The 23,638-nt window shown below is 38.4% G+C and overlaps 1 protein-coding gene across 6 annotated transcripts in view; it reads right to left on the bottom strand.

Moving 5' to 3' along the window:
- The window catches only part of PPP2R3A (protein phosphatase 2 regulatory subunit B''alpha), a 239,225-nt gene that overhangs the window by 178,553 nt on the left and 37,034 nt on the right, over positions 1 to 23,638 (bottom strand). For 4 of the 6 annotated variants that reach the window (XM_066244971.1, XM_066244966.1, XM_066244972.1 and 1 more), the window contains exons 3-4: positions 11,529 to 11,703; positions 7,094 to 9,523 (exon numbers count right to left, since the gene is read on the bottom strand). In XM_066244971.1, coding sequence (XP_066101068.1) covers positions 7,094 to 9,082 — 1,989 coding nt within the window. In that variant the 5' untranslated portion in view covers positions 9,083 to 9,523; positions 11,529 to 11,703. Of the gene's footprint in view, positions 1 to 7,093; positions 9,524 to 11,466; positions 11,704 to 23,638 lie in introns of all 6 variants that reach the window. The other 2 variants (XM_066244967.1, XM_066244969.1) reach the window with 2 other exon arrangements.

Below are 23,638 nucleotides of genomic sequence, written 5' to 3'. Positions count from 1 at the left end.
GCTGATATATCTCCATGGGTAAGTGAAATAAAGGACAAAATAAACAAACAGGACTATATCAAACTAAAAAGCTTTTGCACAGCAAAAGACACCAATAACAAAATAAAAGGACAACCCGCACAACGAAAAAACATATTTGCTGATATATCTGCTAAGGGGTTAATAACTGAAATTTATAAAGAACTTCTAAAACTCAATGTCAGGAAGGTAAACAATCAAATTTAAAAATGGGCAAAGGAACTGAATAGACATTTCTCCAAAGAGGACATACAGATGGCCAACAGGCATACAAAAAAAATGCTCAATGTCACTAATCATTAGAGAAATGAAAATAAAAGCACAATGAGATACCACCTCTTACCTGCCAGAATGGTGCTCATTAACAAATCAACATACAACAAGTGCTGATGAGGGTGTGGAGAAAGGGAACCCTCCTGCACTGCTGGTAGGAATGCAGACTTATGCAGCCACTGTGAAAAACAGTATGGCGTTTTCTCAAAAAATTAAAAATGGAACTGCCTTTTGACTCAGCTATCCCACTTTTAGGAGTGTATCTTAAGAATCCCGATACACTGATTCAAAAGAAGATATGCACCCCCATGTTTATTGCAGCATTGTTTACAATAGCCAAGATCTGGAAACAGCCCAAGTGTCCATCAGTAGATGAGGGGATATAAAAGCTGTATATGTAGTACATAAACCCAATAAAATACTACACAGCTGTGAAAAAGAAGGAAACCTTACCTTTTGCAATGGCATGAATGGACCTGGAGATTATTATGCTAAGTGAAATAAGCCAGGCAGAGAAAGAAAAATATCATATGATCTCACTTATATGTGGAATCTAATAAATAAGGTGAACTGAAGAATGGAATAGAGGCAGAGGCAGGGTCACAGGCAGCAGAGGGACAGCTATCAGAGGGAAGGGGGATTGAGGGGATGAGATCAGAGGAGGTGAAGAAATTAGTGAAATTATATATATTGATACATAACACATAGGTACAGATAACAGAATAGCAAATCTCAGAGGGAAGGGGGGAAGCTAAAGGGAGGGGGACAAAGGGGGTATAATGGGGGGCATGTACTTGGGGGGTGAGGGTGTTATATTGAGTGGGACACTTGAATTCATGTTAACACAATAAATTTAAAAATCTAATAAAAAATGTCTCATATGGGTTCTTGCTATACAGTTATTCGAGTTTCATATGAAGACACATGGATACACAGCAAAACATTTACAGACTCTATGGCATGATCATTTATTGTTAAGTGGATGTGGATCATTATAAAGTTCTTCACTCTTGTCCTTTTCATGTTGAATAGGCTAAGGAAGAAGAGGAAGAAGAGGAGGAGGAAGAGGAAGAAGAGGAAGAGGAGGAGGAGGAAGAGGAAGAGGAGGAGGAGAAAGAGAAGGAAGAGGAGGAGGAAAAGGAGGAAGAGCAAGAGGAAGAGGAAGAAGAGGAGGAGGAGGAAGAGGAAGAGGAGGAGGAAGAGAAGGAAGAGGAGGAGGAAGAGGAGGAAGAGCAAGAGGAAGAACAAGAGGAGGAAGGAGAGGAGGAAGAGGAAGAAGAGGAGGAGGAGGAGGAGGAAGAAGAGGAAAAAGAGGAAAAGGGGTTATCTTGTTATCTCAGGGTTGGCAAAGATAGAAAAGGTGGAAGGGGAGGTACGAGAGGCAGGCACACTGTAACTTTACAGAAATGCATTGTAATTTTGTCAATTTTGCTTTTTCATTTCTCTAAAAATGTTTTTATGGTACCAGTCCTTCTCCCACCACTAGCTTTACTTTTAGTGCCTGTATCATAGAAGGTCCACATTGTAAAGAAGTCAAAAGCAGCCCTGGCTGGTTGGCTCAGCAGTAGAGTGTCAGCTGGGAGTGTGGAAGTCCTGGGTTTGATTCCCAGTCAGGGCACACAGAAGTGACCATCAGCTTTTGGTTAATAAATGTTTATTCTTTACTAAGCTTCCATATTGTCCAACCACAAAATTTCAAAAAGCAATTAGAGTTAAGAAAACAAATTTATTGTTTTACTTTCATGTAATAATTTAAAGTGTATTTGACTTGTATTGCATGTGAAGTAAAATTCTCTGACTGTATTTTTATCTTAAAAAATCATGAACATCCCCACTGCCCCTTCCTCTCCCACAGCCATGGCTCCAATGCGCAAGTTGGCCTCAGGCACTGAGGATGGCTCCATGGCCTTGCTCAGGCACTAAAGTAGCTCAGCTGCCCAGCAACAGAGCAGTGGTCTCAGATGGGCTGAACATCAGCCCCAGATGGGGGTTGTCTGGTAGATATCTGTCAGGATGCATGTGGGAGTCTGTCTCTCCACCTCCCTGCCTCTCACTTGATTAAAAAAAAAAAAGGAAGTCAGACGCAGTCTTGATTAATCAGAACCTTCAGCCTGTCTAATGTCAGTTTGTTTCCTGGCTCTGCTTCTAGTATGTCTCCTTCCTCCTCGCCCGGCACTGGCTCAGAGCACTCATCTTCACCAAGTTGTATTGTGTTACTTCTTCTGGTGTGGTGTCTATTAGCTCTAGAATTTCTCCAAGACCCATACTTTGAAACCCTTTCTCACCCACCTTTGCCATATTCACAATTTGTCATGATTACTTGTAAACTCATGTGCATCCGGGCAGTTTCTCCAGCAGGAATTTGTTTTGGGCTTGAAAGTTTTCACAGCTTTTTCTATAACAATGGCATCTCAGTGTAATCCTTCCAAACTTTCATGATGTTCTCTCTAATGGGTTCTCTTCTGTAGCACTCACAATCCTTTCCACAGAGAACCATTTGGTAATGAGCCTTAAGGGTTCTTATGACCCCCCAGATCTAGAGTATGAATAGGAATTAGTTATGTTTAGGAGCAAGCAGACCAATCTTAGGTGCTCAACTCGTGGGGTTCTGGGCACCAGGGGCATTGTCCAATATCGGAAGAACTTGAAAGGCAGTCTCCAGACAAGGTACTTCCTGACTTCAGGGAGCATGGATGGAACCAATCCAGAAAAAGGGTTCTTGTTGTCCAAGCCTTCCTGTTGTAGAACCAAAAGGCTGGCAGCTGGGCTACCTTTACCCTTCAAGGCTCAGGGGTTAGCAGCTTTATAGATAAGGGCAGTTAATCATAAACCCTGCTGCATCTTTAGAAAACAGGGTTAACCTACCTGAAATCCCGGCACTCGTTTCTCTTCCTTACTGAGGAATGACCTTTGTGGCCCGCCCCCCCCAACACAATAGGGCACTTTTGTCTGCATTAAAACCTGTTCAGGCAGATACCTTTCCTCTTCAACGATTTCTTAATGATACCTGGGGACTTGTCTGCTGCCTCTTGGTTGGCAGAGGCTGCTTCTCCTGTTATCTTGACATTTTAAAAGCCAAGCTGCTTTCTAAAATTATTAAACCATCCTTTGCTGGCATGACATTCTTCAGCTTTAGCTCTTTCACTTTCCTTTTGCTTTAAGGTGTCATGTAATGACTTCAATTTTTCTCTAATCAAACCGGAATCTACAGGTATGCCTTTCTTATAGCAACCCTGCACCCACATAAAAGCTGCATTTTCAATATGAAATAAAAAAGCATTTCACAAAAAATGTAAGGCGTTCGTGCCTGCTGGCGTAGCTGCAGCAACAGCTTCACAAATTTCCTTTTCTTTTTCTACAGTGGTCCACAGGCTGCATTCGTTTATCTTGAAATGGCGGGCAACCACAGCAGCAGACTTCAACCTGCAGTACAGCAATTCATCTTTTCTTGTAATGTCATGACTTTTCTCTGTTTCCTGGGAGCACTTCCGGCATCACTAGAGGCACTCTGTACGAGTCCTATGGTGTTAGTCACGGTTTATGGTATTGCACTAAACATGAAAAATATGCGAGAACTGCACGAGGTAAGTTTTACTGTGAGACACAATTTACTGGGGAGATAAACTAGTCATGCAGAAATGATTAGCATCATAGGCATTTTAAGTGAACACTCACAACACTAGAGCTCACCAGAATAACAGGAGGTGTTCACAAAATTATTACAATATTACAGCATGTACAATTAATTTTATGTAGTAATGATTTAACACTGCATCTTTACGGTTGTTTACATGTCTCTTGACTGTGAATGGCATCATGTACAGTCTATGTTTACGTGCATAAGCTTTGATAAATTTTAACTTTTTATAACAGATCTATATATATATTTTATGGTAGTAAATGATAAAATAAACTAGTAGATACATATTTTATGCATTCACAACATACTTTTTCTCTAATTTTTTAATATTTCTAAGTAACAGAGTTCATCTGTGAGTTTTTTCAAATTGTTGCAAATCTCCAAAAAATTTTCCAATATTTACTGAAAATAATTCGGCTCATAAGTGGGCCCTCACTGTTCAAACTGCAATGCTGTTAAAAGGTTAACTGTATTGGCCCTGGCCAGTTGGCTCAGTGATAGAGCATTGGTCTGGCAAGTGGATATCCCAGGTTTCATCCCTGGCCAGGGCACACAGGAGAAGCACCTATTTGCTTCTCCACACTTCCCCCTCTCCTTTCTTTCTCTCTCTTCCCCTCCCACAGCCAAAGCTCCATTGGAGCAAAGTTGGCCCAGGAGCCGAGAATGGCTCCATGGCCTCTGCCTCAGGCGCTAGAATGGTTCCGGTTGCAAAGGAGCAACACCCCAGACGGGCAGAGCATCGCCCCCAGTGGGCTTGCTGGTGGATCCCGGTTGGGCACCTGCGTGAGTCTGTCTCTCTGTCTACTTGCTTCACTTCAGAAAAATACAAAACAAAACAAAAACAAACAAAAAGATTAACTGTATTTACAAACACAACCAGCAGGTCAGAATTGGCCCAGGGGCCACAAGCCGCTGACCTCTGATCTAGACTCCTATCCTCTTTATCAATCTTTCAATATCCTCCTAATATTTTCTATTTGACTCTCCCTCCCAATACAGATTTGCATTGTATTTCTGGACAACAAATATCTGGAAAACAAATACTGCTCATACTTATGAAGCTATATTGAAACATTTAATATATTAATGGTGACACACACACACACACATATGTCTCTGGTGACAGAGACAGAGAGGACAGAGAGGAACAGAGAGGGACAGAAAGGGAGAGAGATGAGAAGCATCAATTCTTCATTGCGGCTCCTTAAGCTGTTCATTGCTTTTTCATATGTGTCTTGACCAGGGGGCTACAGCAGAGTGAGTGACCCCTTGTTCAAGCCAGCGATCTTGGGCTTCAAGCTAGCAATCTTTGAATTCAAGCCAGCAACCATGAGATCATGTCTATGATCCCGTGCTCAAGCTAATGAGCCTGTGCTCAAGCTGGTGACCTCCGAGTTTTGAACCTGGCTCCTCTGCATCCCAGTCTGACACTCTATCCACTACACCACCACCTAGTCAGGCCGTATTTCCTTTTCTTTATAAAATATTAAACATATCAGTATAGTCTGTGTCATGAAAAGACTTTTTCTTATTTTTGTAATTAATTTCCATAGTTTCTCACTGACCCAAGTTAACTAAAGACATTACCATGTGTGAATCAACAATTGAGGAGACTCACACAGAAATGCTCAGTGAATGTATGAGGATATTCAGACCCAAATTATCATTTAGTAACCTTAAGCATGTATTGTTTTAAACTTTAGTGTCACTGGTAATTAAAGATGTGCCTGAAACAACAGCTACAAAACAAATATGATGTAAAAATTATTCATCTGATCACAATATTTTTTCTTGCTCTAAGGAAAATTGTAATGAGAATGCTAAAATAGATAATTGTTTCATAACATGGCCACATATATGCCACCTCTAACATCCAACTATTCTTTTTAAAATTCCTGTATTTAAGATGTACAAAAAGGTATAAAAATAGGACAAAATACTTATAATATATCAGATTATGGAACATATAACTTTGGAGACTGAGACTCTGTGTACCCTCAGTTCAATCTCTGTTCCTTACCTCCAGGGATTAATCATTGTTCTGAACATTAGTATTTGATGTATCCATGTATTCCTTCATACTTTTTGTACAATGTACATATCACTAAATAATTCATATCATTATATTACAGCTTGCTTTGTTGATTTGGCTTTATGTCTGAATTCACACAAAATGATATTGTTCACCAAGTATTCTATGTGCTTCTCGATGTTTCTGAACCTTCAGATAGAAATCACTAGAATGAGAGCATGTCACGTGTAGGGCATGGTGGTTAAAAGCAATCTCTTTCTTCCCCTTCCTCAGTGAACTCAAAAGCCACATATTTCAGATGGGGCCATAGGGCAGCTATAGGAACATGAAGGATCCATCAGCCTGGGTTTCTGAGTGAGGGGTGCAGAATTTCTAGCTAACCCATTTTGGAGATACAAAATGAATAAGAAATAATCCTGGTATGCTAAGACAAACACAAATGGGACTTTTCTGGGATTATTCAGTAGCAGAGTAGATTCAAAGCCTTTTGAAAAGACCTCTATCCTCTGACTCTGGGTTGATATTTATTCCCACTTGCATGAAAAAGCAAATCGCATATATTGTACTCTATTCTTTACCTTCTTAGAAGACCTATTGCACTAACAATACTTTCATAGATGTGCCTACATATTTATGTACGGTCTCCTGTATGTTAGTTTTGTTTCCCCAATTAGGTATTAAGCTCTTCAAGAATCATGACTTTTCTTTTGTACCCCACACTGCACCTTACAGTCCACACAGGCATGTAATGACTGGTCTACTGTTTGGGGAGGATGAGGACTAATAATAAATGTCATTTTGTGGCAGGCACCTTGGTGGTACTTCACATGTTATCTTGATCCTTATTATTTCCATTATATAAACTAGGATATTAAGGTTAAGTCACTTTTCTTTGGTCACAGAACTAGGAAGAGATGAAGAGTATGGGAAGGGCAGCTGGAACTGGTCAGCTTGACTCTAAAGCCTTTGCTTTTTAGTTTTTTTCACTGAACTGAGTGAGACCATGGCTAGTGTAAGGCATAAAATTTAGTAGAACACTGAATGGATAACAAAAATGGTTGTTTATAAATTTTATAAATATTAAAACATTTCTTTGGAGACTTTCAGGACTCAAGCTTGTTGGGTCTTACCTTGATCACTTCTGGAGTTTGTTGAATCAAAACCACTGAAGTAGTATCTCTGGCTTTATCACCAACAGGACTCTTACAGACTGATACGTTGGCTTGGGAAGATGTTGTCAAGGTTTCCTGTAGAATTTGCATCATTTCCTTTTCTTGCGATAGGCTCCCTCTGCCTGATTTGCATTCAACTAGTTCTTGAGCAAAGTCTTCAATGCTTTCTAGAATTCGCAGTAAGAGGGCTCGATCCTCTTCTTCTATTTTATGTCCATTAGTTTCAATGATCCTTGTTAGACAGGAAGGTGAGGCTTTTTCTGTGGGTGAAGAGACTTTAGATTTATGCTCAAGATCTACAGGAAGCTGATCAGTCAACTGATTATGACTTTTCAGAGAGTTAGAGCTTTTACCTTCGGCAAGTGGCTCTCCTAGAGAGGTCTCCATTTTCTGTGAAAAAGATTCCAAATCCATTAACAATTTATCTATCTCTTCCTTACTGTTAGAAGTCATAAAATCTTTGTGGTCTTCAATTTTAGGAACTTTTGACTTAAGATCTTCCTTAGGTAGGTTAACAACTGGTTTCTCAAATATCTTACCAATTTCATTTTGGATTGAGGCAGGGCATTTTTTAAGATGAGTACCATGGTCTGGAAATTCTGCTCTATCTTCAGTTACCTTTAAAAACTCCTGATTGAGCCCATTCTCTGTCCTTTGTCCTTTATCTAATGCTTTCTTTCCATCTAACTCTTCTTCAATATAAAGGGTTTCCATTAGGTCACCAGAAGAAACATTTCCTGAAGTGTTCATGGTCATTGACTGTGATTGAAGCTGGACGTCTTTTAGAGTTCTGGGATCATTTATCTCTAAGTTATACAAGGAATTTGTAGAATTGCTTGGAATGGGTTTTACAGTGTCTGTTTTCTTAGAACTATGCTTGTCATCTTGCAATTCTATAGTTTGAAAATGTCCAGGGTCAGGGGCTGAGAGCTGGACAACATCTTCATATTTAGGGGGCTGCTCAGTGCCAAATATTGGGGAGAAAGGAGTCAGTTGTAAACTAGGCATATTATTAACCAGTTCTGCTAAATCTATTGCCTCATTATTTCCAGACTGCATTAATTCAAATGGTAGCTTTTTCAGATAAGATGCTAATCTGGTCATTACATTCATATAGACAGTTTCAGAGCTAGCAACTGTATCATTACCATTTCCTTCACCGATGCTGCTCCCTGACTTTTTCTTTATGCATTGTTTTATAATGTCTGTGCATTTTTTCAAATCCTCAGAACATTTCAGCAAGATGTCCAAGCAGATCTTTATGTCTGTTCCAGAAGAAAAATTATCTATTTTATGTTTTTCCAAAATCTGAGTAACCAGGTCTTCTTCGGAGAAGTTGTGAAGAAACATTGAAGTCAGGTTCAGATCGAGGGAGTTTCTATGGGACAAAGATTTTTCCTCAAGTGAGGAACTCCGGAGTAAACCAAAGGATGAGGTGTTCCCATCATTGTTATAATGACCACAGAGCAGGTCAAAATCAACTGACCTCCTATTAAATGAATCAGACTTAACTTTCCTTCCCTTTTTGTAAGCTGCATGGTTAGAGTTTCTGAGTTTTTCAAGGGAAAATTCTTTTATTTTCCCACTGGCAAAACTGATTGCTTCTCCTGCAATATCCTTTAAGTTACAGGTATTCTGAAATGTAGATCCTTTCTTGATCCTGGGTATACCTGGGAGGGCCTGATGCGGATAGTCACTTTCAGCTGAGGAAAACCCATTTTCATGGGGTAGAAACATGGAGTCCAAGTCTGCATCTTTGAACTGAGACACAGGGATGTGTAAGAGGTCTGCACAGACACTATGATGTACCACAATGCAGTCAACGCCATGTGCGAAGGTGTGGCAGGTTCCAGTGCAATAATGGATAGCTTGCTCAAAACGCCGGTCTATCACCACGCTGCTGTAGTGGTTCACAGTACTAACCACAAGTCTGTAAGCTGCTGCCATAATATCAAATTCACTTAGTGGTGAGACTTGGAAGTTTCTAGAACTCGTTTCAAGTAAATTCTCCTAAATGACACTCAGCTGAAAATATATTTGACAATGTTCAGTGGTTTCTTGCAAACATAACCTTTCCCACAAAGGGAAACCATATAAATTTGAGGTTTGGTAACTGTCAGGATACAGTAGCTGTTGCACATATGTGCTTGTAGTAGCAAGTCTAATAATTTAATAATTGTGCTTTTTAGTTTTATTTAGTAATATCATGATATTAGAAGAGTATTTTTATAAAAAATATCCTCTTTTAGTTTTTCTGCAATTCTATGATGCAGGAATTTATTGTCATAAATTTACTGTCATAAATCTTAGTTGGTGGTATAGAAGTAGTGTGATAACTTAGTCCTCCAAAGGTTTAAGTGATCCATTTTTCTGTGAATGAGAAGAAACCTATAAAGAAAAAAGAAAACAGTTAAAAGGAAATATGAGAGAACTTTTAATTTCTTCTTCTTTGTATCCCTATGCAGTCAATTACCAAGTCTGGTTGTTTGCCGTATCACTGCCTACTGAACTTTGACTCATACCTTTGTTTCCTCACACCCTATCCTCCTTACTACCTAGAGAAGTATGACCTCAGCTCTGCCCTGGTACAACTGCCTCCTGGTTGGTATTTCTTATCCCACCCTCCTTGCCACTTTATATGCAACTAGCAAGTCGTTCCATCAAAGTACTTGTTATATACATCACAGTAGACAACACAAATAGTTGTTCTTGATCTCCAACTTCATCTACACCTGGAAATTATTCTACACCTTTCTCTTTTCTTACTGTCTAAGAAAGACAAAAACAACCTTCATTGCTGTTCTTAATCCCAAACTCTCAAACCCTGTGATATGCAGATCGATCTCTCTCTCACCATCAAGTGGATAAAATTTACTTGTGTTCTCTTAATTAAAAAAAAGGATTCTAAATCATGTAGCTGCTTTCCAGAAAGGTTCAATCAATGTATTCACTCAATCAATAAATATTGAGTACCTACAATATGCTGGGCTTTTGTGAAATGCTAGAGATAGAACAGTGAATAAAATAAAGTCCCCTGTCTTTATAGAGCTGACAATCTAGTTGGAAAAAGAAAAACAATACGTAAGTAAACGTATTACTTAGATGGTGATGTGTGCTGTGGAGAAAAGGAAGCAGGGCAAGGGTGAAGGAAGAATGGGAAGATGCTGTGTTTTAAACGGCAGTCAGGGAAATCTCACTGACTCATTAACAGAGACCTGAAAGAAGAGAGACAGCAAGCTGAGAGGGTATTTAGGGTTAAATCATATGAGGCAGATTAACTATAAGTGCAAAGGCCCTGAGGTGGGAGCATGCTTGATTTACTAGAAGAATGACAAGGAGGTTAAAGTGACTGGAGCAGAAGAAGCAGGGGGGGGGGGAGTGTAGGAGATGAGATCAGAGAGGAAAGGTGGAAATCTATATCATGCAGGGTCTGTAGATTATGGTGATGAATTTGGCTTTACTCTGAGTGAGTTTGGAAACAACTGATGGTCACTGAGCACAGGAATGACATGGTCAGGCTTCCATTTAATTTGGTAATTCTAGCCATTGTGCTCAGAGGAGACTGTAGAGGAGCAAGGTAAGAAGCAGGGGAAAATGTTAGGGGGTGTTACAATGAATTGGGCAAAAAGTCTGCTGGCTTGGAAGAGTAACAGGGGAGGAGTTTAGATGTATATATATTTCAAACATAGAGCCAATCTAATTTGCTGAAGAACAGAATGTGCAATATTACTATATCAAGAATGATACAGTAAGGCAATGATAGGAGGTGATGGTGAGAGCAACAGAGAGCAATAGCACTAATGCTCCACCAATAGCACTGGGATTTCAACAATAAAACTTTCACCCATTTAATAATGAGAAACAGAACTTCACTGTTTCCATTTTTAATTCTTTAATCCTAGAAAACTGTCTTGCCTATTCTCTTTCTTCTTTGGTAAAGTCTCTATTGCTCATTTAGGCATTAGAGACTTCGTAAATACAGATCCAATTAATACAATTAATTTACAAACAACCCTTTCTTTTGTTGAATTTTTATACTGGTTAGACTATATTTCCTGGCTTTTTGGATCCAATGATTAGTCTGTTTTTGTGCCAGTCCTACACTACTGTAATTACTGTTGTCCTGTTAAATTTTATTATCTGGCTTTGCTTCCCATATCCCTATGATTCTTTTTTACGCTCCAAAGAGTCTTCCAGATAAATTTTTGAACTATGGAGTTTTAAGAAAAATATTGGCCCTGGCCGGTCTGCTCAGTGGTAAGAGTGTTGGCCTGGTGTGTGTGGATGTCTCGGGTTTGATTCCATCAGGACACACAGGAGAAGTGCCCCACCTGCTTCTCCACCTCTTTCCCTCTCGCTTCTCTTTCTCCCTCTTTTCCCCTCCTGCACTCACAGCTTGATTGGAGTGAGTTGGCCCCAGGCGCTGAGGATGGCTCTATGGCCTCTACCTCAGGCTCTAAGAAGAGCTCAGTTGCTGAGGACTGCAGCAATGTCCCAGATGGGCAGAGCATTGCCCCCTAGTGGGTTTGCTTGGTGGACACATAAGGGAATCTGTCTCTCTGCCTCCCCTCTTCTCACTGAATAAAAAAGAAAAAAAGAAAAATCCTCTATTAGAGTTTGATTACAACTGCAATAAACATATTAATTATTTTGAAGAAACACTGACATCATTATAACATACAGATTTTCTACCCAGGAAAATAAAAACCTTAATTCCAATGAGATTCCTTTATTTCTGTCTTTGTGGTTTTCTTCGGGTAGGTTACCCCATTCTTCTTGTCCTTCAGTTTCTTAACTTCCTTGCTATGTGAAGGGATCTTTGTTGCTATGCCTCATCCTACACTTCCTTGCATTCTAATCTCATGATGGCTCACAAAAACCATAAAACTAGAAATCATGTAGGATGTGTGGAGCTGAAGCAGAAAGAAGTTCCATAGTAAAGGAAATAAGTGCCCAGTAATTCTTAAGTGAAAATACAAAGAAGTCAAAGAAGAACAATACTATGGGACAAAAAACTAAAACATGGCAATGGAAGGAATTAACTTTTTAAAAGATGCTCAGGCAGATAGGGAAGACACACTACCAAGCATGAAAAACTATGCCCCTTTTCAGAAAGCCAAGATTTTGAAAGCACTTTTGGGTAAGAAAAAAAGGGAAGGAAAACACAAAGGATACTGCCAAGAAAGTATGTTAGGATAAGTGTATAAGAGACATTAGAATTATATTCTAATACAGGTGATACAGGTGATAGATAATACAGGTGATAAAACTGATCTGGGGCAAAATATATAAGTGTTGGGAAATTTAAATACCCAGAGGCCTCTAACACCAGATAAATTCCTAAATTGGCATAAAACTATTTTATTTCTATAATATTTAAAAAATTAAAGAGGAGAAATATTTATCTAGGTTTGAATAAAACTAAAACAACTGGTTGATAAGGTAACAAGATGGAAAATATAAGAAAGTAATCGTGTAATATTAGAATTTGGAAATAGTCGAGAAAGAGAGAATACTAGTCAAAGTCAGACATTCTTTTTGACAAGTGCTGCCCAACATAACTTTTCTGTGTGGATGGAAATACTCTATGTCTGTACTATCTGATAGGGCTCATATGGCTGACATTAGCCACATGGGACTATTGAGTACTTTAAAAATAAATAGTGTAACTAAAGAACTATTTTAATTAGAAAATTTTAATTTTGAGATTATTTTATAATCAGAAAGAAGCTGCAAATATACTATAGAAGGTTCCTGTGTACTCTTACTCCAGTTTCCCCTATATTACCATAGTACATGATCAAAACGAGAAAACAGACATTCGTACTATTAACTGAGCTACAGATCCTATTTGGATTTCATCAGCTTTATATGCACTTACTCCTTCCTTTTCCATCCTTCCACCCTTCCTTTTATATTAACTACTACCACAATCAGGATATAAACTATCCCACTGCCTCCCAAAATATCCCTCATGATACCCTTTTTTAGTCACAGTCACTCCAATCCTAATTCTTCGTGACCATTGATCTGTTGTTCTCCATCAATATAACCTTATTATTTCAAGAATGTGTTATGTAAATTATATAGGTGTTAGCTTTTGAGATTGGCTTTTCTTGCTTAACATAATGATTTTGAGAGTCATTCACTTTATCACATGTATCAATCAACAGTTCATTTCTTTATATTTCATTGTATGACTATGTAACAGTTTGTTTACCCATTCACCCATTAAAGGATATTAATGTTATTTCCAGTTTTTGAATATTAGTGCACAGGTTTTTTGTGCACATAATTTTCATTTTGACCTTCTGTTTCCCCCATTATGTTCTCAGAATTAATACATGCTCTTTTTAGAAAGGTTAGAAAATATTCATAAGCAGAAAACATTTTAATTATCCATTTAAAATTCACCATTCAGAAATAACTACTGTTAATATACTTATGGATATACACCCTGACATTTTCTTATGAAAATTTATAAATGTATATTTCTTTACAAAAACTGGATCACACTACATATCTTATAACTTATTTTAAGCTAGCAATATCTCATGAATATACTTCCATGTCAAAACAAATCTAGATAATTTTAATGGATATAATATTCTATCATATGCATAAAATACAAGGGTGGGCAAAAGTAGTTTTACAGTTGTAATACAAGTAATGCAATAATTAACTAATAATAATACAAGAATAAATTGGTTCTGTGTACTAACAACTATATATCTATTTTTTGCCAACCTCTTTAATTTAGTCATCTGCTATTGCTAGACATTATGGTTATTTACTATGTTTTGTTTTAAAATAAACAGTGATGAATATTCTTATATATTCACTTCACATAGTTGTCCAGTTGTTCTCTTAGAATAAATCCAAGTAGTAGAATGCTGAGTCAAAAGGTGTGTGTGTATGTACACATTTTAAAAAGGTTCTTAGGTATACAGGGGTCAATCCGTCTTACATAAAAATGACAAACTTATACTTCCAATATTAGGGTGAGAGGCTCATTTCCCCACAATCTCTTTTGAGTGATACCACTTTTTAAATCTTTTCTAATCGGACAGATGAAAAAATAGAAGTATGTTGTTTTAATCTGCACCTGAACAGCTTTTTATTTATTTAGCAGACATTTGTGGTGTTCATTTGTGAAGCCTTTCTTCATGTTCTTTGTTGATATTGAAAGAGAGTTTCTAAATCATACTGCAGAGCCAGAAAAGACTTCCCAAAAGGATGATGGGAATTAATTAGACAAATAGGAAGGGAAGAATACTCAAAGCAGAGGGAAACATATGAAGGCTCAGAGGCCTAACATGGCACAGTGAGTTCAGAACTATGAGCAGTCCGGGCTCATTTCAGGGGGAGTAGACAGACAAGCAGGAGAGAGGACTGCAGAGAGCAGCAGGAGCTAACCCACAGACTGACTGCATCTGTACTAAACTGAGGAGTCAAAGCTTTATTTGAAAACTATGGGAAAAATAAACATTTTTGGGCTGGGGACTAACATGATGAGATTCATGCTTTAGAAAGATCATTCTAGCAGCTTAGCTGAAGTATGGAAATCAATTAGGAAGCTACAGTAATAATCCATGCAAGAAGTGGTGAGAACCTAAACCAAGAAGGTGGCAGTTGGTAGCAAGGAGAAGGCGCTGATCAGATAGTCAAGAGGGCAGGATTCACAGAACAGGAGAAGGGGAAAGCGAAAGAGTGGGATCTTGGGTTTCTGGCCTGGGTCCTGGGGTGCTAGTGCTGCTACTCCCAAAATAGACTTTTTGTTTTTGTTTTATGGGAGGTGGCCATAGAAAAGATAAAGAGTTTTATTCTGAATGTGTAGTTTGAAGAGATTCCTATGGAAAATCCAAGGGAATGAAATGTGAAGATAAATACCCGGAGGTGAGCACAAAGCTCTGGCCTGGAGAGGCAGGCCTGAGAGGATACACTGGGTGAGCGCACACAGCGGGAAGAGTTCTGGGCTACGGGCAGAGCGCAGGATGACCGACATTTCAGGGTTAAACAGAGGAGAAGAATTCTCAGAGGGAGGCTAAGAAGGAAACCAGGAGATAGCAGTTTCACGGAGGCTGAAGGAGAGACTTCCAAAATGGAGGCCACGGGTGTTGAATGCTGCTGAGAGGTTGAGGAAAAACAAACCTTACATTGGCACAGGGGTCCCCAAACTTTTTACACAGGGGGCCAGTTCACTGTCCCTCAGACTGTTGGAGGGCCGGACTATAAAAAAAACTATGAACAAATCCCTATGCACACTGCACATATCTTATTTTAAAGTAAAAAAACAAAATGGGAACAAATACAATATTTAAAATAAAGAACAAGTAAATTTAAATCAACAAACTGACCAGTATTTCAATGGGAACTATGCTCCTCTCACTGACCACCAATGAAAGAGGTGCCCTTCCGGAAGTGCGGCGGGGGCCGGATAAATGGCCTCAGGGGGCCGCATGCGGCCCGCGGGCCGTAGTTTGGGGACCCCTGCATTGGCAAATGGTAGCCTTAGCAAGTGCAATTTAAAGACGTCCCAAAGTCTATGAGCTGGTCCCAAAGATTATGTATGTACAAAAGTGCTACATAATTAAAAATACCTGTCAATATAAGCCGAAAAGAACTCTTTCAATAAGTAAAAAGTTCTGAGTGGTAAGAGAGCATGTATCATAGTCTGAATTTTTTCTTTCTTACATGAAATGATGAGTGTTTTTACAATCTTTGATTTGATAAAATATGGCAAAAATATTCAGTCAGTCTAAACATCTATTATATCAGGGTAGAAAGCAAACTATAGATTTGTTGGCAAATTCTTGTTAATCCTTCTGAATGTTTACATTTGTAACTCAGGTCTTGTTGCATGCTGCCTGCCCAGAGCCCAAGTCTGTTGTCTTTCCTGGTTCTTTCATCCCTGCAAAGGGCAAGAGTCTATTTTCCTAATGTCTGCCCACGTGCTTCACAGGCAACTTTCAGAGTTTTTCGACTTACTATTACTTCCACTTTACACAGTTTATGATTACTCTAACAGGTACTTTCCAGTGGCTCCTGGTATTCCTCCATAGTAAACTGCTATATAGATGCTGCTGATGAAGTGGATCTGTTGTGAAACAAAGGAATAGAAGCAGCAGACAAGAAAGGTTACAGTGAAGAGGACTGAATTTTGAAAGACAAGAGCCTTACTTGCCTGACCTGTGGTGGCGCAGTGGATAAAGCGTCCACCTGGAAATGCTGAGGTTGCCGGTTCGAAACCCTGGGCTTGCCTGGTCAAGGCACATATGGGAGTTGATGCTTCCAGCTCCTCCCCTCATCTCTGTCTCTTCTCTCTCTCTCTCTCTCTCTCTCTCTCTGTCTCTCCCTCTCCTCTCTAAAATGAATAAATAAAAAATTAAAAAAAAAAGGTCTTGTGAGATAAAAAAAAAAAAAAAAAGAGCCTTACCAGGTAAAGGGAGATTAAACTGGACCTTATAAGAAAAAAAAATCTACAAAGGCACAGAGATATGAAAAGAACTTGTGTGTTTAATATTGCTGAAGCAGAAAATGTGCAGTATGGATTTTATAGCTTTAACATCTCCTCCAAACAGTAAGAACAAAAATAATAAAGTAAACTCCATTTTTAAAGAATCTAGGAGACATCTGTAATTCCAAATCACTATATGTGAAGATAGAAAGCAGAAGCAGGATGGCAAATGACTTAGCAGAGTAGAGGAGGAAGGGATATTGATGGCAAGCAAACCGGTTCACCCTGCACAACCCAAAAAAGGCCCAGGTTTGGAGGTTCCAGGTACCATCCAAATGGGCCATGGCTAGGGTAGAGGATTGAAAATAGGGAGATTGAAATTCTGCCAAGGGTATAGACCTCCCACCTGCACGCCACAAACTCAAAAAATCATCCCTCCTTCACTCTGCTGAAGACAGGAAACTTATATGCTAGTGAAAAAAATGAACCAGAAAATTACCAGCCCCAGGGGGCATCACACACAGGGGGTGGTAAAGGACTAAAAATTGAAATAGTTATATTCTTCAATTTTTACATTCTGATTAATAAACTCATGAGCCCCCTTCCCCCTATCCAGGTCAAGGTCACAAGAAACCAGGTTTACTAATTCCAACTCCCAGCCTCCACTGTGGATTAAAGAATCCTTTTCTGGAGATCAGGAATCCCATCTAACCACATGATGGCTTTACACTGAAGCCCGCTGATTTACAAATACTACCCACAAACAGAGAGCTTCCTCTCAGCTCTTCAGAGCCTCACTTTCATTTTAAACCAGTATTATTGAGTTATAATTTATAGACCATAAAAATATAGATATGAAGTGTATAGTTCAATCTGATTTAACAAGAACCACTGCCCCTAAAAAACCCAGAACATTTACATCACCCTAAAAGTATCCTTCTGACCTTTCCCAATCAATTCCCCTTACTTGCAATATCTGTCAATTACTGATCTGTTTCCTGTCACTATAGATTACTTTTGCCAGTTCTAAATCTTCATATAAATGTAATCATAAAATATATATACTTTTCAGTCTGGCTTCTCTCACTCAGACAATGGTTTTGAGTTTCATCCATGTTTCTGCCTGTGTAAACTGCAATATTTCTTTTTACTGCTTAGTAGGCATTCTACTACATGAATATACCAAAATTTGTTTTTATCTATTCACCAGTTGATAGACATTTGGGTTGTTTCTAGTTTGTGCTATTACAAATTAAAGCTGCTATGAACCGGTGAGTAAAAGTCTATTTGTGGTTATGTGGTCATTTCTTTTGGGTAATTAACAATGGAATTACTGAGTCATAATAAGTGTATGTTTAACTTTATAAAAACCTCTTAAACTGTTTTCCAAAGTGGTTCTACCATTTTACAGTCTCATCAACACTTGAAAGCTCTAGTGGCTCTACATCCTTTTGTACACTTGTCAGTTTCTTTGATTTTAGGCATTTTAGTGGGTGTGAAGTGCTATTCCACTGTGGCTTTAATTTACATTTCCCCAATGATTAATAATGTAGAGCGTTTCTTTCATGGGCTCATTAGCAATTCATATGTATCTTTTGTGAAGTGTCTATTCAAATCTTTTGGTTTATCTTTGAAAAGATCGTTTATATATTTTGGATACAGATATTTTCTCTGGTTGGTGGCTTCCCTTTCCATTTTCTTTGTAGTAAAAGGTTTAAATCTTACTAATTTTTATTAATCCAAATAATTAATTTTTCTTTTATAGTTAATATGTTTGTAACCTGTCTTAAAAATCTTTGCTTATGCCAAAGTCATGAAGATTTTTCTCTTAAGGTTTATTTTGTGTGTGTGTAGGGGTAGTTCTATAGTTCCAATTCTTAACGTTCATCTCTGTGATCTATTTTAAATTAATTTTTATGAATGGTATAAGGCTGAATTTGAAGATTATCCAGCACCATTTATTTGTTCAAAAGACTGTGTCCACTGAGTTATGTTAGAACCTTTGCTGAAAAAGAAATGGCCATATATATGAGTTTATTTATACATTCTCTACTCTTTTGTTTTTATATACAGACACCAATAATCATCCTGGGATTTTGACTAGAATTTCAATGACTTTAATCTCCATTTGGTGATAATAGAGATTTTATTTTTAATTAAAATTTTTTTTTATTTGCCTGACCAGGCAGTGGCGCAGTGGATAGAGCATTGGACTTGGATGTACCTCTACAATGGCCCAGGTTTGAAACCCCGAGGTCACCAGCTTGACTGCGGGGTTACTGGCTTGAGCATGGGATCATAGACATGACCCCATGGTCCCTGGCTTGAGCCCAAGGTCGCTGGCTTGAGCCCAAGGTCACTGGCTTGTGCAAGGGGTCACTTGCTCTGCTGTAGCCCCATCATCAAGGAACATATGAGAAAGCAAACAATGAACAACTAAGGAGACTAAACAGCTGCAATCATGAGGAGCTGATGCTTCTCATCTCTCTCCCTTCCTGTCTGTCTGTCCTTATCTGTCTCTGTCTCTCTCTCTGCCCCCCCAAAAAAGAAATTTATTTTTCTTAAGTGAGAAGTGAGTAGGCAAAGAGACAGACTCCCGCATGTGCCCCAACCAGGATGCACCCTGCAAGCCCCCTATGGGGCAATGCTCTGCCCATCTGAGGCCACTGCTCTGTTGCTCGGCAACTGAGCTATTTTAGCACCTGAGGCAAAGCCATGGAGCCATAGTAAAAGGAGAGGGGGAGGGGTGGAGAATCAGATGGTCACTTCTCCTGTGTGTCCTGACTGGAATTGAACCTGGGACATCAACATGCTGGGTGATGCTCTACTGCTGAGCCAACTGGCCAGGGCCAGTAATAGAGATCTTAACAATATTAAGTCTCTAATCCATGCAATCTATGAACATAGTGTATGTTTATATTTATTCAGATGTTCTTTGATTTTTCTCAGCAGTGTTTGTAGACCTTTCACTAAATTTACTCCCAAGCATTTTAGGTTTTTTGTTGCTAATGCAAATGGTAATGTTATTTTAATTTCCTTTTCCATTTTATTTGTTGCTTTACATATATTGCTTTTGCTTTTTCCACTTTGCTAAATTCATTTACTTAGTATTTTTCTCTCTCTTTTTTTTTTTTTGGTAAATGCCTTGGGATTATTTTATATGCCCATGTTGTCTAAGAACAGAGACAGTTTCACTTTTTCCCTCTAACATTTACTGCCTTACTGCCTATTATACTGACTAGGATCTCCAGAACAATAGTGAAAAGAAGTGGTGAGCTGCAAAATTCCTGCTTTGTACCTGATCTTTGGGGAAAAGTACTCAGTCTTTCACCATAAAGTATAATGATAACTGTAGGTCTTTTTGGTAGATACCCTTTATTAAATTGAGAAAGCTCTCCTCTACTTCTTGTTTGTTGAGTTTTTAAAAATCTTATATGGTTGTTTAATTTTGTCAAATACTTATTCTGTATCTATTGAGATGACCATATACTTTTTACCCTTTATTTTGTTAATGTGGTAGAATAGGAGTGAGAGAACTGAAATTCATATCAGGAAGACTTAGTGTTTAAATTTATGAACAATGAATTTGCAAAACATATGCATTTATAAAAATGGAGGTAAATAATGGAAAAGAGAGCTAAAAAAATTGACATTGGTTGTCTCTGAGGAGCAGTTTAATTGGGAGTAAAAACTTTGAAACTGTTAGTTTTTAAAAAGCCATTTAATCACTGACACTTTATGAGATTTAATATATAACATTAGTAACAGATTTTAAAAATTAAAAATGTGTTGATAAGGTTGGGCCTGATTATTGTGTGCTAAGGCTGGGGACAAAGGCTTAGGGGAGATGAATTCAGCTTTGGGCATAGGTTGTGTTGATGGGTCTCCTCACACAGACAGATGTGTGGCACTGACGCGAGAGTAGTTGAAAATAAAGGTCTGGAATAAGCACCAGATAGGGGTTTTAAAGGCACAAGAGTGGGCAAGACTGAACATGCATAGCATGAGAAAAGGGTCAAGGACAAAATTCTGAGGAAGGCTGGCATGTATGGGGTGAGAAGGATGCCAGGAATGAGACAGGGAATTAATTTTCAAAGGGCAGGAAGTAAACCAGCCAAATATGACATGGAAGTCAAGGGGTGAAAATGTTTCATTCTTTCAACATACTGAATTCAAAAGACTATGTTTACCAATAATCAAGAGCTACAGTTTTCTTTTATAGGCATTTCTCCCTAATTTCATGGAGAAATTTGGGAAGTTAATAAAACCTTAAAGAACATAAATATAATGATGGAAAATAGAGAATGGTGTTACACTATTTTTTATGTTGCTATTTGTGTGTTCTATTTCAGGAAACATCTGGAACAGAAAGTATGAAGTAAAGAACTTCTCAATTGATGAAAGGATTCCAGAAGAAAATGATCAACATAAATCTTATGGACGCAAGAGAAAATTCGGTGAATATCCATGTCACTTAGATGGGACATTTAAAGACTAGGAAGAGTAAAATTGTAGAAAAATGACTAAAAGCTTTTTATTTAACAGAGTACCCAAGGTGTGATGATTCAGAACTAATGAGTCATTTAGGAATAATAAAACTATTAGTTTGCCTGGAAAACACAGGCACTGTTTGGTAGATGACTCAGTATGGAAACTAATCCCAAGAGAACAATTTAGAGGAATACAGAAATATATACCACAGAACTGCTTGAAGGGAAAGAAAGGAGACCTGGAATATGTTATTTGTTGTATTTATTTCAAAATTAGTTGAGAAAACAAGAAATTTCTTAGAATGGAAGATTTTTCTGATCACAAAGAAATTTTATACTTGAATATGAAAGAACTATTAAGGCTTTAGGTTTAGGGCTTATTTAGTCTTAATGAGACTAAAAGTAGTAGAGTAAGAACATCTCACTGACTGGCCTGATTTGAGCTTATGGAAATTAAGAAGTGCTTAAAAACTTACTTTTCTTAAAAGTGGGAGTTTGATTTTTCTTAAAAAGGCAGTTTGATTTTTAACTCTTTGAGGAATCTCCATACTGTTTACCACAGTGGCTGCACCAGTCTGCATTCCCACCAGCAGTGCAAGAGGGTTCCCTTTTCTCCACATCCTCACCAGCACTTATTCTGTGTTGTTTTGATGATGAGCACCATTCTGACTGGTGTGAGGTGATATCTCATTGTGGCTTTAATTTGCATTTCTCTAATGATTAGTTATGTTGAGCATTTTTTTGTATGCTTATTGGCCTAAGAACACCATAGAACTGTTCCAAAAGGAGAAATGCACCCCATGTATATGGCAGCATTGTTCACAATAGTGAAGATCTGGAAACAGCTCAAGTGTCCGTCAGTGGACGAGTGGATTAAAAAGCTTTGGTAGACTCTCGTTGGTTGGCTCAGTGGTAGAGCGTCGGCCTGGCATGAGGAAGTCCCGAGTTCGATTCCAGGCCAGGGCACACAGGAGAAGCCCCCATCTGCCTCTCCACCCTTCCCCCTCTCCTTCCTCTCTGTCTCTCTCTTCCCCTCCCGCAGCCGAAGCTCCATTGGAGCAAAAGATGGACTGGGTGCTGGGGATGGCTCCTTGGCCTCTGCCTGAGGCGCTAGAGTGGCTCTGGTCGCGACGCCCCGGATGGGCAGAACATCACCCCCTGGTGGGCGTGCCGGGTGGATCCCGGTCGGGCGCATGTGGGAGTCTGTCTGACTGCCTCCCTGTTTCCAGCTTCAGAAAAATACAAAAAAAAAAAAAAAAAAAAAAAAAAAAGCTTTGGTACATACATACTATGGAATACTACTACTCAGCGATAAGAAATGATGACATCGGATCATTTACATTAACATGGATGGACCTTGATAACATACTGAGTGAAATAAGTAAATCAGAAAAACTAAGAACTATTTGAATCCATACATAGATGGGACATAAAAATGAAACTCAGAGACATGGACAAGAGAAAAAAAGGCTATCACCTACAAAGGAGCTCCCATAAGGATGACATCAGACTTCTCAACAGAAACACTTGAGGCCAGAAGGGAATGGCAAGAAATATTCAAAGTAATGCAGAACAAGAACCTACAACCAAGACTACTTTATCTAGCAAGGCTATCATTTAAAATTGAAGGAAAAATAAAAAGCTTTCCAGACAAAAAAAAAACTCAAGGAATTTACTACAACCAAACCAATGCTGCAGGAAATGTTAAGGGGCATGGTGGAAACAGATCAAAGTGGGAAAAGAATATAGCAAAAGAGGAATACAGCTTTAAAGAATAAAATGGCAATAAACTACATATCAATAATAACCTTAAATGTAAATGGATTAACTGATCCAATCAAAGGACATAGGGTAGTTGCATGGATAAGAAAACAGGACCCGTACATATGCTGTCTACAAGAGACACACCTTAAAACAAAAGATGCACATAAGACTAAAGGTAAAAGGATGGAAAAAAACATTTCATGAAAATGGAAATGAAAAAAAAGCTGGGGTAGCAATACTTATATCAGACAAAATGGACTTTAAAACAAAGAATATAGTAAAAGATAAAGAAGGCCACTAAAGGGAGCAATGCAACAGGAAGATATAACTATTATAAATATCTATGCACCTAATATAGGAGCACCTAAATATATAAAGCAGACTTTGATGGATATAAAGGGCAAGATCAACAGCAATACTATAACAATAGGGGGTTTTAATACCCCACTGACATCGCTAGATAGATCCTCAAGAAAGAAAATTAACAAAAAAATAGCAGACTTAAAGGACACACTAGATCAACTCAATTTAATAGATATCTTCAGAACCTTTCATCCTAAAGCAGCAGAATATACATTCTATTCAAGTGCTTATGGTACATTCTCTAGGATAGACCACATGTTAGGGCACAAAAGTGGCCTCAACAAATTTAAGAAGATTAAAATCATATCAAACACTTTCTCTGATCACAATGGCATGAAACTAGAAATCAATCAGAACAGGAAAGCTAAAAAATTCTCAAACACATGGAAACTAAATAGCAGGCTGTTAAATAACGAATGGATTAAGAAT

The sequence above is a fragment of the Saccopteryx bilineata genome, chromosome 10, assembly GCF_036850765.1.
Source record: "Saccopteryx bilineata isolate mSacBil1 chromosome 10, mSacBil1_pri_phased_curated, whole genome shotgun sequence".
Lineage (NCBI taxonomy): Eukaryota > Metazoa > Chordata > Mammalia > Chiroptera > Emballonuridae > Saccopteryx > Saccopteryx bilineata.
Note: the sequence above shows the minus strand (reverse complement) of the source record. Positions and strands in the feature narration are given on the sequence as shown.